At 49.1% G+C, this 18,295-nt stretch overlaps 5 protein-coding genes across 5 annotated transcripts; all 5 read right to left on the minus strand.

The window, feature by feature from the left end:
- Window positions 1-860: 860 nt before the first annotated feature.
- On the minus strand, window positions 861-2,009 carry POX_c04182 (uncharacterized protein; the record flags this gene model as incomplete). The annotated part of the gene is made up of 2 exons (XM_050113066.1): window positions 861-1,805; window positions 1,863-2,009. 2 exons carry the CDS (start codon window positions 2,007-2,009, stop codon window positions 861-863), a joined length of 1,092 nt encoding a protein of 363 aa, XP_049970622.1.
- Window positions 2,010-4,039: 2,030 nt separating this feature from the next.
- POX_c04183 (External alternative NADH-ubiquinone oxidoreductase) lies at window positions 4,040-6,050 on the minus strand (the record flags this gene model as incomplete). Its single annotated transcript, XM_050113067.1, has 4 exons — window positions 4,040-4,113; window positions 4,197-5,168; window positions 5,257-5,595; window positions 5,690-6,050. 4 exons carry the CDS (start codon window positions 6,048-6,050, stop codon window positions 4,040-4,042), a joined length of 1,746 nt encoding a protein of 581 aa, XP_049970623.1.
- A 4,052-nt stretch (window positions 6,051-10,102) lies between these two features.
- On the minus strand, window positions 10,103-11,267 carry POX_c04184 (Endo-1,4-beta-xylanase D; the record flags this gene model as incomplete). Its single annotated transcript, XM_050113068.1, has 2 exons — window positions 10,103-10,957; window positions 11,034-11,267. 2 exons carry the CDS (start codon window positions 11,265-11,267, stop codon window positions 10,103-10,105), a joined length of 1,089 nt encoding a protein of 362 aa, XP_049970624.1.
- A 1,283-nt stretch (window positions 11,268-12,550) lies between these two features.
- POX_c04185 (uncharacterized protein) lies at window positions 12,551-14,495 on the minus strand (the record flags this gene model as incomplete). Its single annotated transcript, XM_050113069.1, has 6 exons — window positions 12,551-13,222; window positions 13,276-13,561; window positions 13,621-13,711; window positions 13,774-13,891; window positions 13,947-14,182; window positions 14,249-14,495. 6 exons carry the CDS (start codon window positions 14,493-14,495, stop codon window positions 12,551-12,553), a joined length of 1,650 nt encoding a protein of 549 aa, XP_049970625.1.
- Window positions 14,496-15,607: 1,112 nt separating this feature from the next.
- On the minus strand, window positions 15,608-15,931 carry POX_c04186 (uncharacterized protein; the record flags this gene model as incomplete). Its single annotated transcript, XM_050113070.1, has 1 exon — window positions 15,608-15,931. One exon carries the CDS (start codon window positions 15,929-15,931, stop codon window positions 15,608-15,610), a length of 324 nt encoding a protein of 107 aa, XP_049970626.1.
- Between the last annotated feature and the right edge of the window lie 2,364 nt (window positions 15,932-18,295).

Raw genomic sequence — 18,295 nt, forward strand, 5'->3', positions numbered from 1 at the left:
TTCTGCAGTCTGGCGCTGATTTAATTATCTGGGCAACCAAGCCAGTCACTAATACCAGACACTTGCATCAGCATTCTACAGACATAATCTACCCAGGCTCAGTATGGATATCCGTATTGGAGATGGAATAATGCGGGGTCTGAAACATTGTTGATAATCTATCATCTTGGCAGCCAGGCACGGATGGAATGGATATGTCCATGTAGGTAGGTAAATAGGTGGAACTAAAGTTCCACGGAACTTCTTGAAGCCCATACTTGAGGAGTATCTACAAAATTCCGAGACTGCTAACACTGGGTAGATAAATATGGATTACAACGGGAAAAAAAATTAAGGTATGGGATAATTACAGAAAGCCCCTACTTGCCTGAGATAGTTCACTGCCCACGGTGAACCAGAATGGCGAAAATAACCCCGTCCGAGCTAGAAGAAAAAATCTTAGTTTCCATCTCAGCAACCTTCCAATTTGCCTTACGTGCGGACGTGGGTCTGAGTATCCCACAGATGCTTAGAATACGATGGCATCTTGGAACCTAAGTTCCATCTCATACACTAGAAGTGGAGCTTGGAGATCGTTTTAACAGGTAGTCAAACAAGTTTTCTACTACATACAGAACACTTTGGGGCTTTCTCGCTCAACACATCTCGCTCCAAACGCTCACTCAACACGCTTACACAAAAGACTCGCTCAATACACCCACTCACACCACTTACTCACAACACTCACTCAACCCGCTCACTCAATCCGCTCACTCAACACATTCATCCAATAAACCTCACTCAGAACACCTACTCAGCACATATGTTCGGCGATTGGTATGTCAGTGACATGAGTGAGGGGGGTGACTGCCAGGGTCATCTCACTTCTCCGCGAAAAACAGCTTCTTCATCGCTTCGATCTGAATTTCCCAAAGCGGTTCAGAAAGTTGAAGAAGCTCGTCCCCAAAAGTGTCCATAATCTCATCCATCGGCTCTTCATCCTCCTCAAACTCATCCTCGGGGACCTCCAAGTCAAAGCTCTCGGCAGTCTGACGCATCCACTTGATTTGGTGATTCTTCAAGAAGATCTGGCCTTCCCCACTGGCAGGCTCAACATTCTTGGCAATCAGGTAGAATGAACTGCGATTTCGGTGGCTCACGGTGGGCTTGAAGAGGGAGATATTGGCAAACTTGTTGAAGGCTGCCAGGATACGAACAGTGGCGGGGCTGTAGACTTGGTGCAACAGCATGACGAGGGTGCCACCTGGCTTGAGTCTCTGCATGGCGATGATAAGCTGCGCACTAGTCAGTCGGGATGACTCGCAGACTGTTTCCTGGGCCCGCGCGTGACTGTAGAGAACTATGCCATCACAGAAGACGATGTCAAAGGTCTCGTTTTTGAAGGGGACTTGGTTGGAGAACTTGGCAGCATGTGGATGATCTGCAGGGACAAGCTTGGGATATCCCAAAGCAGAAGACAGCATGGTGACATCCACGAACTCGATCTTGACTCGCTTGTCTTCCTGCCAGTTTCGAAGATGCATTTCGTGTCCGCCATCTTCGGGAGGCAAGCTCAAGCCTCGGATCTCTGCATATCGATTGAACTTGAAGACGGTTGCAGAGTATCCTCCGGGAGCCATGCAAATGTCAAGAGCTCGGAGATTGATGGTTCTGGCAGGTGGTGGGATGATATTCTCCTTGGCTTGCATCTCACTACCAATCTTCATCATCATGCGGAAGAAGTACCGTTGCTGTTCCGGAGTTACGGTGATGGTGCTTTCCCTCAGCCGTTGGAAATGCTCGTCGGCTTCGGGATTCTCACGGACCTATTGAAGATACTTAGCAATAAAGTGGGGATGATCTGGGAGAGTGGCCTTGCATACCAAGTTCTGAATTTCAATCAGGGATTTGAATGTCTCAGAGCGAGGGAACCAATACTGCTTGATAATCTCATAGTCCTCATTCATCAGGATGGTATCCTCGGATGCCGCCTCGGATGCCACCTCGAACGCCTTTTCACTGGCCATCATGCAAACCTAATGGTATATCTTGGCAATGTGAGTTATTTGAAATATCGAAGAAAGGATTTTTCAAAATGGGTTGTCAAAATGATTTGTTAAGAGAAATTGGGGAAAAGAAGAGAAAAGGAGGGCGTGTCAAGAGGGGAGAGTGTGTGCGAGTAAATAAGGACTAGGGCTCAGGGAGAGCGTAAAGGCGTCAACGGCAGATTCGTGGACGTTTGTGTCCTCCAATAATCAAGAAGGTATCGTCTTTACGAGAGACAGTCAAGGCTCAGCGCAGAATAAAACTTAGTCTCGAAAGTAATACGTAAATAAAGGAAGCGGAAGTGGAGAGGAATGTATCAGCCGAACTACCTAGAACAAAGTCTACTATCACCACCCATGTGAAATATAAGAATCAAGACCAGAAAGGCAAAGCATAAAGGCTGTCTTCACAGGTATACAGTACTGATGTTTGTTAATACCAGAATGGCTATCTACAAGTGTCAGATGAGAATACTTAAGCCTAGCCCATGAAGGTGGAAACATACCTAAATAGATCAAGGCGCCGATTGAGAGCAAGACAAGGAGAACCCTTAAAGTGCTCGTCAGCACACGCACAGGCCTTAATAAAAGAAAACACGTACTTCTCTGGGCTAATTCATCCACGCTATCGATGCTTTTTTGACCGGTCTCGGCATCGTTGAGTATACGCAGAGACCAAATTAATGCCATCACTAACGCTTTCGCCTAACGGCCTGCACTGAGAACATACTTAATTTTTCTGAGTCTGTTGAAGGGGAGCATCAAGGAGAACCCTTTATTATTCCTCTACATAAAGTCTTCCCCCTGTAAGATGTCTGTGAAACTGTGATTGATGGATGTTTACCAAAGAGTTATTTTCCACTTCTAAAGTTTCTAACTATGCAGTAGTCAATAGCATCGCTGTAGATACCATTCTATTGGAATAATAGTGGTTAGAACTCCACTCTGATATCTCTCCAGCTATAGGATTTCATATCGCTAACTATCATTGAGAAATGCCACAAGGATGTCCTGGTGGCCTTGTTGCACATATCGGACTCTCATTGTTCAGACTTATTAATGAATGGTTCACAAGCATAGAAACTCACTACCGCTAACTAAGCTATCGACGTTCCTTTTGATACTTCGCTATCATTTCAATAGATCCTCGCATCTATCAATCAGGTGCATGGTACTTCACTTCTTATATAAACTGAATTAGCGATGCCAGCACGTGGCAAGAATGCAAAGCCGAAACAAATTGTTCAAGCAGGCCTCGAGAGTTTCCTGAATTGAGATCCAGGGTCCTGCTCGGGTAATAAAAGAGAAGTATTCTTACAAGAGCAACTTGATAATTATCCGCCACAGCGAAGGTCCAGTATTATCGGGTTTGATGGTACCAGCATGGGGACGTGGCTTTAGGTCGTGCTCATGTCAGACGAAAGTCTCCAGCTGGAACACTGATGTGCTTCACCATTTTCCATTCCATTAGGATTAGATAGATGTGTAAATTCAATTATCTGGCAGGGCACAGTAATGACGAAGTGTTGAAGAAAAGAAAAGAAAAAGAAAAAGACCCGGAAGGCCACTGGATTGAAACTCCCAAGGCGTGCTCTATCTATACCCATCCACAGCTTACAACTCCCAGACAAAGAAAAGATTAAGAGCTTCGGGCACAACAGCCGTGGAAATAATACAGACTTGTTCAACAACACTTTTACTCACCCACCACGGTAATGGTGAGGTTTTGACCAGGACATTCATTACACGATCACAGCGTGTAGTTGTACAATTGGGGGGGACGGCCAGCAAGAATAACATAGATGAGTGACCTGAAACAAGAACAAGGTAATGGATATATCTATCACAGGGCGGAGAAAAAGAAAAGGAATCCAACGTGGACAAAGAAATGGGGTGGCGGTCCAAAACGAAAAGCACGGGAAGTGTGCAAGGTCAATCATGACTTACAGTCCAGGTATGGAAGACAGTCGCCAGGCAGCTGTCCAACCATCCTGACAGGACAGGTATTTTGGCGTTTACTCGCGAGAGACATCACGACCGAAGATACGAGCCTTGATCCAGTCAAGAGCGACCAGGACACGGTTGCGAGCTATAAAGGGATTGAGTTAGCAAAGGAGAACCAAAGAAAGGAGGAGCCCCCGGCAGAGCGACGCAGTTGGATGATGCACTTACAGCTGAAACACATGCTCAGGTAGGCACTGCGCCAGAAAAGGTAGGTCAGAGTGCCTCCACTGGCGATGTTGCCGCTCAGCCAGCTGATATCGGCAACGGCACGCTCCTTGCCGATGTAGGCCAGACTACCCTGGTGGGAGTACTGGAAGGGGCCAATCTGCTTGGTCCTGCGCAGCTGCTTCTGGCGCTCGCGGATCTCATCAAAGACACGGTTACGGTCCTCGTCGGTCTTCGCCAGAGACTGCTCGTGAGACAAAGCCTGGAGCTCCTTCTCAATCGTGTCGGTCTTGGCCATGGTGTTGAAAAGGCGGGCCAGGAAAGCGCCTTCCTGACCAGCCACCTGGGCAGTGGGGGCGTAGTTGGCAATCGCACAGTCACCGACAGCCCAAATGTTGTCGGTGCCATTCACAACAAGGTACTCGTTGACGGCGAGACCGCGGCGGGAGTCCTTTTGAGCGGGGATTTGGCTCATCAGATCACGGACCACAGGGCGCACCGCATTACCGGTAGCCCAAACCAAGAGTCCGTAGGGGATAGTTTCCAAAGTCTTGCTGCCGTCAGGGTTGGTGACCTCAGCCTCGATATACTTGTCAGTGACCTTCTTGACCATAGTCTTGGTCCGGATGGTGATCTCCTCCTCCTTGAAGGTCGACTCGGTGTAGTCAATCAACTGCTTGGAGAACATGGGCAGAACGTTCGGGAGAGCCTCAACCAGAGTGACGTGGAAGTTATCCTGAATCTCGGGGATCCACTTCTTCAGATCCTCGTTGAAGAAATCCTTCAGTTCACCAGCAAACTCGACACCAGTAGGGCCGCCGCCAACCACAACCATGTGCAGCAGACGCTTAACCTCATCCTCGGTCTGATCCTTGAACATAGCGGTCTCGACACAGTCCATAATACGCTTACGAATGTTCTGAGCATCGGTGACCTCCTTCAAGAAGCAAGAGTGCTCACGGACACCAGGGATACCTGTAGTCCCGCTGTCAGTTTTTTTTTTTTGTTTCAAGGCGTACGTAAACCAGCCACGGGAGCAAAGAACCCCCACTGGGAGACCTACCAAAAGTCGCGTTCTCGGCACCAACACCGATCACCAGCATATCGAAAGGAACCTCGGTGTGGGAGATATCACCCTTGATTTCGGAGTCATCGCTGATCAGAACGACGCGCTTCTCGTAATCAATCTTGGTGGCTTCGGCTTCGTAGAATTTGACGGTGGCTTTCTTCTGGCGGAGGATGTTGCGGATAGGCTCCATGATGGAACGGTGCTCGATCAAACCGGTAGTACAAGAGGGCAGCAAGGGAGTGAACAGGAAGTAGTTGCGGGGCGAGATGACGACGACGTTGTAGTTTTCAGTATCCAGTTTCTTCAAGAGGGAGACGGAACCCCAGCCAGTACCTGATCCAGTGCTCTTGTTAGTGAATGAATCCGCATCAGAAAAGCTCAATGAGCCATTCCCAAACCATGCTTCCCGTTCTCGTCTGCAACGTACCAAGGATGACGAGGGTCTTCTTATTCGGATCAGGCTCATACTGCTCCTCGGGGTGACGCAGCTCGTAGATGCTGTATGCCAAAGCGCCGGTCAATCCAAGAGCACTCAACCAAGTCAACCGCCAAGCCCATCGCAGGACTCGGAAGCGCTTCTGAGGCTTGGGAGCCGGAGCCGGAGCCGGAGCAGCCGCATCGGCATAACCGCGACGGGCGGCACGAGAGATCGATTGCAGGCTGTTGGGACGGAGCGGGTTGGAACGGAGGGTCTGCGATGCAGTGGCGAAGGTGCGGCGCGACATCGCAGCCAGAGTCAGGCTGGATGGCGATGCCACAGCACGCATCGCCAGCGCGGTGCCAGCCATGATGGAGGTGGTCATGGAGAGGGCGCCTCGGCCAGAGGAACTGGGGCAGAGACCTTACAAAAGCTGGGGGGGGTAGCAGTGTCTGGGGGAGGGAGGAAAAGAAAGAAGAGATGCAATCCAAGTGTCGTTTGGTAATGACAATTATGGGCCTTGCCAGATGAGGTGACCCGAGCGCCTTGACCAGGTGTGAAAATCCAGAAATCTTCGAGAGCGACCTGTGAAGGGCACGTCCCGAATCGGAGTCTGGATTTTTCTCCAAAAAAGACTTTTTTTCTCTTCCTCTCTGGGCTCTCTTCTAAGCTCCTGATGCTCTGCAGCCAATCAGAGCGTCCAATCGACGAGGTTTTTGCAAAAGTGCCTGATAAGGGTACTCTTTTGGGCGAATCGGTGTGGCTACAGGGCGGTCACGGCACCAGCAGGATGTCCCGAAGAGGAATGATTCTGGTCGAGTTTGATTTTAAATTTTGATTTTATCTAAATTAGTCTTACCGCCCGGTCAGAGTGATGACTTCATTGTGCCGCGAACATCAGTGCCATACAATTTCAGATCGAAGCTTTTATACTCCACGGAGTTTCTGTGATGGTGTCTGTCGCTCTGAAGTTTTATATGGATTCCGAAGAATATTGGGGAGTTGACTGACGTTTGTCGATGGTCGTCACCCTGACGCGACCATGCCTTTACGCGGCTGCTAGCACTGCGATGGAGCCGCGACATGTGAGACCCATTTTATTTCGGGGCTGGCGGCGTCACCCGAGGAATTTTGCAAACGAGGAATTGCAAAACACTCAGCCGAGTTGGAGTTGGTGAGGGGTCTCCTTCACATCGAAATTAACCGCAAAGAAGACTCAGACAAAATATATTTCTTTTCATAGCATCCTCGGGTAGTCTACAGTACGATCGAACTTGTGCAATGTGTATACGGCTTAGGTAGACCCTGACAGGGGTGAATTGTACTGCTAGGTAGCGACCTTGTCAGTAGGACTGGGTGAATGGAGCTTTTTGACTGCATTCTCGGGACTCATTGCCAAAAAAAAAATAAAAAAACCCTTGTGACTGTGCAGACGTCGCTGTAGTGCATACGATTCATGATTAGAGGTAGATATGACAACGTTCAATCTTTGCCGTGGTTCCACAGTATAGATACCAGGTCCCTACTGTCAATATAGCCGAGAAAACAGGAACTGCATCTCGCCTCGGCCCTTTCTGAGCCCGGCTTCGGGTTCAATGGTTCTCGGATTCATGTTGATTCAATACCTGAATAAAAACCCATAACGCTGAGTGATGACATCTAGCCAGATATGGCACAAACTGCATCGAATGAATGCTTCAGATAGCACAATGCATTATCTACTTGAGAGCATTTGGACTCGGGTTAGGTGGCGGGAAGAAAAAAAATGGATCCCGCCTTTCATAGATCAAGACCGGGTTCTTTAATGAGAATGTGTAGGCCGCCCGCGGAACTTAATTTTAGTGTCTGGAGCGACAGAGTATCAGATTATGAGCAGTTTCACAAGAACACGATTCTAGGTCGACCATTCACGGAAGTGATGTGCCTGTTACCATGGATATACTGCAGGGCCCCATTGTGATTGGCTGTCTAATCTTCATCAGAGAAACAGTCCAACAAACCGGGCTCTCTACAGCAGTATGCATTGTACATTTGGTAGAGAGATTAAATCCGTTGATTTTCAATATCAGTAAGAGACCTTTAGTTTGTTCAAAGCATGTCAAAATTGAGCATCTAGTAGATTGTTTGCCAAATTGCTTTAGTTGTCTAGATACGCATCATCTCAATGCTACCTTAGTCACAAAAGCGTGGAACAAGACTGGCTATGTGGTAGAGCTCCAGCCTTGCCTTACAATACGGGTACAGACTTGGCAAATGGCAAGAATGGCTGGCTGAGAGCATTGCTTTGAGCTAGGGCAAGTAGTAAGATAGCCTAGAGTGTTTATACCCACGTTGGCATTCATTTTCGGTACACTGTCTCAAGGGATTTCCATGAGTGAATAACGGACCGAGAGCACAGGCAGCCCCTGCCAGGCCCGATAAGCCACAGTATTCCATATAACAAGTGTCTCTGCTCTCACAGCAATGATCATGGTCACAGCATGGGTCTATGGGAGAAGCCGTGGCATCGCCTAGAAAGTTTGTTTTCCGAAGCTCGCGCAGCGGTGGCATAGGAAATGACGTCTTTATAAACAGTAATCTCTTCTAATTGCTTTAAGAGGTCTATTTCTACATGATCAATGGTAAGCGTGAGTACTGGAAGGCGAAAAGAGGCAAAGATAATGTTCTCTGAAGAAAGACGCGAGCTGGGATTCGCCATAAAGATTGAATGTCTGAGCAGTACTCAAAGCCACGAGCAAAATCATCGACATCAACAGGCGCATTTTGGCGGCAATTCTGGGGGATATATGGAAGGTATTGTGCTGGGCTTCTGAGTTCGCTGCTGCTAAGGCCAATGGTTGATCGAGTGTGTTTCTGCAGATCGGCCTCTAGGAACTCGAGCCTTTTATGTGTTAGGTCAGGACCAGAGAACTAGATGCTGGTGGTCGAGCGAGTGCGGGTTGGGTTTTTGCCGGAGAAAACTAGACATTGGACAGTTTTAGCCATCTAATCTAATACTCCCATGCATGATGGAGTGGTTTCCATTGTGTATTAGTCATGCTCTAGAGATAGAATTGAAGTCACTGTAACAGCTTGCAGGGGCAGGCCAGGGATAGAACTTAGCACCCGGTGATCTTCCAACGCACTTCAGATATCGCGCTCACCATCATGAAGATAACCACTCTTGAGGATAAATGAATATATGAAATTTGATGCAAATCTCCAGCACTTTCATGTCGCGGGTATGTAACGTTTTGCTCCGTTGGCGAGCCACGGCCCTGTCGTAGTACTCAAGAAACCGAATCCTGTTGTTCACAGAAATCTTTACCAAGGAGTGCGACTCGACACCAATACTGCAGGCATTTACTTTTATGTGTTTGGACAAACTCCGGACGGCTGAAGCAACCACCCAATAACGAGAACTGAGATGCAGGAGCGCTTGGGGCCAACAATTAGTATAAAGTTTTCCTCTACGCCAGTACTCGCAGAAAGAGAGAGTTAACAAGGATGTTCCGACATACATCTTTTGACAGTCACTCCTCGCTTATGTACAGTCACCCGTAGCTCTTAACAAGTTTTTTCATCGCAGCAGATGTGGACGCAGTGAAAGGAGTCCGACAGCAACACCAGCGCTCCAGAAAGAAGCAGACAAGGATCCACGGCAACTCGCACTTGATTCAGGCGTCCGACTGGTGCATAGGCACGGGATGTCCTTGATCAGTTTGTCTATGTTTCTTATCTTATATTATCCCACACCAAGTCTCCTTTCTCTCCGTGTCTGTCGACAAGGCCATCGTCACTCAGGTTGAGCTAGGAGGGACAGAATCCCCATGCGAAGAATTCGGCAAGCCAAAAGCTCCCAGAATTTCAAAATTTCAAAGATCAGCTGAACAACATTGTGACGAAAGTCAGTCAAAAAGCCGATCCGATGTCATACTGGGGAACGAAGCTTGCAGTACACTAGCAGGAATAGACGAAGCCCTGTCCTGATTCGATGAATACCCCTCGTCAAGTTCAATTTGGTCAATTTTACATATATGGCGTAAAGAATTATTGTGAGTCGTTGGTGGTTCTGAGCAGCGACGGCATTTCTATTAGATCGTGGGCCTATTTAAAGCTTTGATCTTCAATGCTGCTGAAAGAGAAGAAGACCAAGTAAGCACAAGTTGACTGGCAACGGTAAAAAATCAAGATTTCTGGGATTTTTCCTACCTCTGGGCAATTTTTCCTCTGGTTTACTGCTTCAAGATACATTTTCGCTCATCGCTGAGGATCTGAACTCAGAAGGAAGCCCCTATCTGATCATTGAGTTTGACAACAATGTCAAAAAGTATACGAAGTCAAGCTTTTCAGTTCACCCAAGTACATCGGAGGTTGAAAGCAAATCGAATCAATGAATATGAACGACCTTGCGTGAAGCCTCCTCAAGTGAGGCCTATCAATTTAACAAACACTGCAAGTTTTCCCCTCGAGAGCATCAACCACGGCGTAGAATGCAGGCTTTGCCTCGAGGGTCTCATTAAACAGACAAGCACCACCTTGACCGGCAAATGCCCCGGGCACCCAGGAATAGGCATCGTCAAAGTCCCAGACAACAACACCGATGCAGCGCGGACCGACATTCAAGCAACTCATCACACTCGTGTAGTAGTCTTGAGCTTGCTGCTTTTGAACAGCGGCGGTGTAATAAGGAGTCTGTGCAAAGCGTATGTCAAGCTCGGTGACGGCCACCTCCAGGTCAGCCTGAATGTAAGCTTTCTTGGTGGCCACTTGATCCGCCAACGAAGGTGTTTCGCCAACAATGAAGTGTGACTCGAGACCGACACCGTCAATGCGGAGCCCCCGGCTTCGCAGTTGCTTGACAAGCTTAAGTACTGCAGCCGACTTTGTGCCCTGATTCTCGATGCCGTAGTCGTTGTAGTACAACTTCACATCGTGGGCGCCAATCTCGGCTAATGCCTCCTGAGCGAACTTGAAAGCAAGATAGAAATACTCCTCGCCGATAGTATTGTACCACACACTCGGTGAGAAGGAACCATCTCCATTGATGGCCTCGTTGACCACATCCCATGAGTAGCAACGCTTGCCAAAGTGCTGGACCGTCTTGTAAATGTGGTTCTTCATGACGGAGGTGAGAGCCTCCGCAGTCCAGGTCTTTGAGGTTACAAAATCAGAAACCTGGCTGGCCCAAACAAGATTGTGACAGCGAATCTTAGCCCCATGGCGTCCAGCCACGTCTAAGAATTCATCAGCCGCGGTGAAATTGAACACGTCTTGTTGCGGCTCGGTATACATGAACTATAGGTCCGAATTAGAAGGACAGTTGTAGGATTGTATCTCTCTTTGTGGATAATGTAGATTCATATCTCCATACCTTCATAGCATTCGCTGGAGTCACTTCGCCAAAATTCTTTCGTAGAACTTTCAGATAGGCAGCATCGGTAGTCTCGGCGGTGCCAGGGATATCGGCTGCTGTGCCAAACCAATGCAGTCCTCGACGCTGTGCAAGCTTATTGAGGTCCACATCGTGGCCGTTGCCAGAAGGTGAATGGGGAGCAGCCTGAGAGGCCCCGGCCAGCAAGGCCGCAACCATGAACGTAAAGCGCATTTTGGTTTGGACAGGATCACAAACTGGAGGGGAGATGTCTAAATGAATATTTGGAGGGCCACGGAAAAACTTCTTGAAGAATCTTTAGAGGCTATTTAAGCAATTCAAAACAAGCTTTCCAAGGATACATCCCCCGCAATCTTACTTCCATAATCCTTGCTAGTGTGTCCGACTCCAACTCTCCTATTGGCGGAGATGATGGTCAAGTCCCTGGAGCACATCCATTCTGGAGCGAAGTGAGTCGTGTCCAAACTTTAGGCTGTACAGTTGCGCGGGGAAGCAGTCATCAAGCGGCTAAGTAGGGTCAAACTAGCCCTCTTTCCGCTTAAATTGGACGATGGAACGAGACGAGGACAGAGCACAAGGTGTCGCATTGCAGTGGGTGGCCTTTTTCACCATTCTTCCGGGACGTACCTCATCGGATTGCATCTACCCCTAGTGGTCAAAGTCTAATCCTTTGGGCTCAGATACCTGGCCAGTTGACAAACTTTCAAAAGGCCCGCAAGCATGGGCTGATACCGTGTGGTGTTCCCAATCTTTCGAATTCATCCAAGCTGTCACCTGGCCCAGAATCAGCTCGAATAGATCTGTCTGCGAACATAAGAAGCGAGTATTGACCTCGTAAGCGCAAGAAAGTGCTAAGTTCAGCTAATCTCTGTGTTCGGCGGATATCCATGGATGACAGTATAGCTGTCAGGCAACTGAACCGTGGGAGTGAGCTGCCCAGTTCTTATGGAGATACCACTGGCGGCCAAGGATTGGATATCTTCCAAGGCCCTGCTAATCAACAAGGAACCATCCCAGGATACCGGTAGTGAGACAAGCGAGCCAAAACAGAGCTACCCATCAATGTGTCATTCATGCTATTCATAAGTGACAGGTGAGTTCCGCAGCTTCGGAAGACATCTTCCCTGGAGATCTCCCCTCGAGAATGACTTGGTAGAGCACGTCACCCTGCTGCATTTAGAACAAATGTAGAAATACTCACTGGTTCAAAAGAGTCTGAAACACATTGAAGTTACTCGGTGAGTGCTAAGTTGACAAAAACAAAAACGTGAAACAGCCACCAAGCACGTGGTGTTTAAATCCAACACGGGACTTTCTACTGGAGTGAATCTTGGCAACATCAGGCAGAGAGAGAGAGAGAGAGAGAAAGCAGAAGAGTTCAAGCCAAAGATCGAGACATTATTGAGTAAGCATCATACTTCTTATCGACATAAATTAACAGAGTAAAGACAACGGTTTCAAGAGCTTATCAGTTCCAGACACGAGGATTTGCCCCTTCACAGCTCAACCTGAGTAGTGATCGCCTTCTCACCACCGTCAGCTTGAGCAGATCGGCTATCGGAGCGGTTGAGACCTTGAACCTTGTCTGAAACCAAAGCACCTCCAAGGACGGCGCTTTCGCCATCGAACTTCTTGACGATCTCTTCCAATGGAATGCCCTTGGTCTCAAGGTAGAACTTCCAGACGATGAAGATCTCGAAACACAGGAAGAGATCGTACACGATATAGTACTTCCACTCAATGGCATCGAGAGCAATGGGGTTGACATATTGATTGAACCAGAGACTGAGGTCAACACAGAAGAACATGATTGTGAGACCCTTGGCACGGAGGCGGTATGGCAGAATTTCCGAAGAGTACGAGACCAACAGACCACTGTAACCGATGTTGTAGGCAATGTAGAAGAGGAACATGAATGCGATGACGGTATTCGCGGCGTGGTCGTCCGTGGTACCACCTTCCTTTGCAATGAGGAAGCGGGCAAGAGCAATGGTTGTGGCGACGTAGCACGCAAGCATGCTGAAACTGGAAGTCAGGAACAGCTTGCGTCGGCCGAAGTACTCAACGAAGAAGCAAATTCCAGTAGCAGAGACGACGTTCACGGCACTCAGAATCAAGTTGATGGTGAGTTGAGTGTTGCTGTCAGTGATTCCAATCATTTTCAGAACCTAGTTTCGTTAGCTGGAATTCTCGTCATGTGTGAGGGAGGACCAGGACTTACTTGAGGCAAGAAGTAGGAAACAATACCGTTTCCGGACCACTGGGAGAAGAAGCCAATGGTAACAAGAATGATCAAGCGGTGGCGGTTACCCGGGGTGGCAAAGAATTCGAGCCAGCTGTTACCCTCATACTCGTTCTCCAACGCGATTGTTTGTTGGATTTCTTCGAACTCGACGTTGACCAACTCGTCATCTTCGTCACCCTGGGCATGGACATATGCCAACACCTGCTTTGCCTTTTCCAGCCTGCCCTTGGAGATGAGCCAACGGGGCGACTCAGGGACGGTCCTGCGAATTGCGAGTCAGTCAAAGAAGATAAGCGAAACATTTGCAACTTCTGCACTCACCAGATGAACACCAACTGGCACAGAGAGGGCACAGCCTGCAGGAGGCAAGGAACGCGCCAAGACCAAGCACTGTTCTCGATGTGGTTGGTTCCTGTTTATCACGCATCAGGTCAGAATGTTAAACATGGGCCTGGAGTGATCAGTGTAACTTACCCAAAGCAACACAGGCTCCAATCAAGGATCCGATATACCACAGACTGTTGTAGATGGAGGAGTAAACAGCGCGGTGTTGAGGGTGGACCAACTCGGTAACGAGTAGAGGAGCGCATTCCTTTTTATCATGAGTCAGCAGTGTTGATGGTGAACGTATCATCTCTTTGGCTCACCTGGGCAATTCCGAGACCAAAGCCGAGAACAATTCGGCCGCAGACGAACAGAGCAACCTTATAACCAATGGAGACCATCGCGACACCGAAGAGCATAATTGTACAGCCCACGACCACACCGAAGCGACGCCCGAAAATGTCGGCAACGTACGGTACGACAGGAATCGAAAGCATGGAGCCAATTGCCATCGATGCGGCGAGGATTCCCAATGTACCACCGGTAGGGTGGTTGTAGGCTAAACATCTGGAGATTAGACTCTTCACGCTCCATGCAGATGTTTGAAAAGAAGCCAGTCACTTACACTCCTTCCAAGACTCCATAGCCTCCAGACCGTTCATCAAAGATCCATCGTAACCTGTGTTTATTGTCAGTTTCAAGAACCATATTACAGCGATCAAAGGACGGAAGGACGGGAGTACGCTACCATTAGTCGCAGAGGTGATCATGGCCGCCCACAGAGTAAGATAGACGGATCGCATGCCCTTCATCTTCCACCAGGTGACTCGAGGCCACTCGCGGCCAGCGAGAGTGAAAGTATCCTTTCCCATGGTTGAAGATCAGTCGTGTCTGTCTTGGGGAACGGGATACGGGAGAACACTAGGGAGGAGACTGCACAACTGCAACCAAGGGCGAGGTCCACCAGAGATATTTCCCATTTTCGCGCTGGCGACCGACGAGTATTTGAACAAACGAGGACCAGTCGGGGACCTCTCTTAGCGGCAAAATAGGATAAATTGCCAGATCCTCTCGGCCTGTCAAGTCCCTTGGTGCCCCAGACCCCAGGTCTACGATCAAGGCGGGGAGCCAGATGAGCCGGACTCCATCAAGCTTTGCCAGATACTGCATGGCAAGGCTTCCGCCACACGAGTGAAAGCCCTAGCGGTATGGCCCCATGTGAGACAAGCTAGACCAGGGTTGAGGCTAAATGCAGGCTGGGCGGGAGAAAGAAAAAATCGCCAAAAATCTAACGGATACTCGCCCTTGCCCTCGCTCATCGCGGGGAGGTGGGCGAGCGAGCCCCGTCCGACAAGGCTCGAAGGGTAGGGGGACTCGGAGTAAGAGCCGTATAGAATCTCAACAGAATAAGTATTGTCACGCGGGTTAGGACGGTGATTGGGCCGTATGCCACGGCGGGGGGAGCAGGAGCAGGACAGGCGAGCGTTGGTCTAAAGGGCCCTAAGGCGTTTCGGGAAAGGAGGCCAGGGCCGACGTCTTCTTCGGGAGATGAGACAAGTGGCTAGTCGATTAGGAGAGTGGACATCCTTCCCGAGTCCCCACTGACCTTCTCCACTGATCCCTGAAGCTGAAGGGTTTCTCCCCCAGGTTGTCTGATTTTTGCCCCGGATCAAAAGCGCGCCCGCAGTGATTGGACATGCGGAGGCCCCATACGGCCGTCGTTTGGTCTCTTTAGGGCATCGTGCCGCCACGAGACTTCTCCGCTGTCCGACCACAAGAGGGCATTCATCCAGCCGATCAGGCAGTCTGGACTCAAGGAGCCTGTGGCCACTATCTCGATTTGAGAAATGTAAATTGAATTGCTTCCATCGGACCTGCGAAGCCGATGACTAGAACGACCTTTTCGGGCAGATTCGGGGCTCGGAGTGAGATGCAAGGACTGTGTTGGGGGCATTCTTCTCTTTTGCGTGCCTGCTTTGGAGAACTAGCCGATGAACGCGGCTTCATGGTCGTCGGATGTCCCACGCGACCCACGCTCGCTGACTGGCTCGTCTCTCAACATCCTTCTCACTTCCATGTGGCGAATACTAGCGAGATCATCAGGGTCACTGGCAGTGTCGGTGGTGTGCATCTCAAACGGCGGACGGAAGGGTGCTTGTACATCGAAAATGAAGATTTGTGATTGGTGCCGTGTGACCGTTTGGGTGCGGCCCTTTGGCAGCAAAGCACGCGCACGTGATGGTCGAAGACCGAGTCTCGGCGTCTCTGCAGAATCATTGCGACTTGCGACTTGCGACTTGCGATCCATTCAAGTGGCTCCTGCGCAGCAATAGGGCCAGGAGTCGCCTCGATCACTTACGGACAAGGGCCATGTCCACACGTCTAATGCCATCTACATTGTTTCTCTTCTGGTACAATCCCTCACGTCTACCGCGCGTGAGTTGAGTAAGAGATCGCTAAAAAAAAACGCGTCTTCCGGACAGGCCTGCAAGGCGACAAGACAGATGAAACTGGCTACAAGGCCCACTATGCTTTTTGACTTTTGTTCCTCTTAGAAATCCCCTCGGCCAATGATGGACGAAGGTGAGGACCAGACTGATATAGAAGTCCACAGGAGGCAATTTGGGGTGTTCGTCAAAGTGTTCACGAATGAGAAGCAGACCTATCATATCGAAGGGTAGAGAACAAGGCTAGTAGGATCGCTAAAACTTGGTTCAAGAGCAGACGAGGAACATGTTGACAGACTGCTTACCTCCGAAGCAGCCTCCTGCACAAAAGTGGATTTGTCGGTGGAAATGCGCCCAAATGGTATCGAGGCCGAAGACACAGGCGGGAGCAAGTGCCCTTCTTCTCGCCTACATACTGAATGTGGAATGAGGCAAATGGCACAAGCGACCATGCAATCCGCTCCATCCAATCCCTTGGGACTGTCTACTCGTCTGCAATCATGGACATTTGATTCAATCAGCTGATGAGTTTACTCAGAATATGTTTTGCTATGACCTGAGTTTTTTTCGTGGTTTTGTTCACCAACTCCGGGCGTTGTCTCACCGGCTAAATGCTGAGATGTCCATGCACGCAATCAATCGCTTCATATGCGACTCGAGTCAGGGCAGGTATCTGAGGGTTCATTTTGGTCACGCACCACGAGACGTCCACGTCAATGATGAGGCCTTTCTTGAAAATCCCATCGAGGCTCCTAATAGAAGCTTCTCCGCAGGCCACCTGTTTTCAAGGCCCGATCCGGTGGCTTACATCGGGGGGGGGGGGGGGGGGGGGGGCTAACTCCTCACCTGGTGATTTTCCCCAAGTCTTCGCTATGTTGAATTTGACCAAGTATGCTACTGCGTTTCAGGCAGGATTCCGGCGCACTCGCCACTGAGTGACTCTACAGTACCTGGATGAGGGTTGCACTAACGAAGAATGAGGCCTATCAAACTCACCGCCGGGCACCCTTTCGCAGTGAAAAGCTCAACTCATGTTGACGCAGGTCGCCACTCTCTCGAAGAGCAAATGAACAAAACCCTAGCGAATGGCGACCGGCTTCCTTGGCCAGATGACCTGGTCATTGTAATTGCGGTGGCGCTGATTGCCCCTGAATTCATTGGAGGATGAAATCAGGACTTTGGGCGGGGCGACCTAATTGAGGACATGCTGGTCCAAACGATACCAAATCCCTCCACGTAGGTTTGATTGAGGGTCCAGTTATCCACTGTATATTTGAGGCCTCCTATGGTCGAATCGGAGCCCAGCTTACCTCTCGTTGTATTTTTCCAAGGGCGTGTGAGCCTTGGACGCGAGGTTCAACTCTCATAGGCGCTATGCAAATACATGTGTAAGTGCACATCGTCGCTCATGTCTAGATAACGACCAGAAGATACTTGTGAGAAATCACGGTCAGCAAAAGAACACATTGTCTCACAATGTGTAAGGTTAACTTGAAGGAATTCAATATCTAAAAGATGTAAAAGAGTGTGAAGGCATTCGTGTCAAATCTAACCATTCAACACATACTGCAAAAGCCGACCAGAAATAAATATTCAGTACAGCCAGTTCAGTACAACATACTGGGTCAAAGTGACAACTAAACGTGTTTAGGAATGGGATTGGAAGACTTTAGATGTGAGACTAGCCAAAAGTATCACCTGGTAGTGCCGACTGGTGACCGTCAGATTTGCCATTCCCAACATGATCAAAAAAGCAAAGAGCAAACTTCAACTGACAGGGGCCTCAGAAATAGGGGGATCAACCGGAAATCAATTTGAACACCTCCGCAAGTACCTGCTCAGACCCATAGGTGGCGCGATGGCCGAGAAGCCATACTGTGCGGCTTTTGCCCGCACGAGCGTCGAAAATAAAGAGCAGGTTCTGTTCCTTGGTAGACCATTGTGCCTTTGGTCAGCCAAGATGAGTCTTGATAAACCAGTTGCAGTCCGGACTTGGACCTAGCTCAGACTTTGCAAAATAATTGCTGGTTCAACCTCTGGAGGTCATTCTCCGGAGCTTCATGAGGTCGTCATAGAGATTTAGGGCTTCTTTTTGAACGCTGCATATTCAATGAGGGCGAGTTTGGTGATTGAATGCTTTGTATCCGGAGTTCTGCTCAGAATCTTTGGGTCGCATGAGCGTTCTATTAGAATACTCATCCATTTGCGAGAGGTGAAGCCAATTA

This window comes from Penicillium oxalicum, chromosome III (genome assembly GCF_001723175.1).
Source record: "Penicillium oxalicum strain HP7-1 chromosome III, whole genome shotgun sequence".
Classification (NCBI taxonomy): Eukaryota; Fungi; Ascomycota; class Eurotiomycetes; order Eurotiales; family Aspergillaceae; genus Penicillium; species Penicillium oxalicum.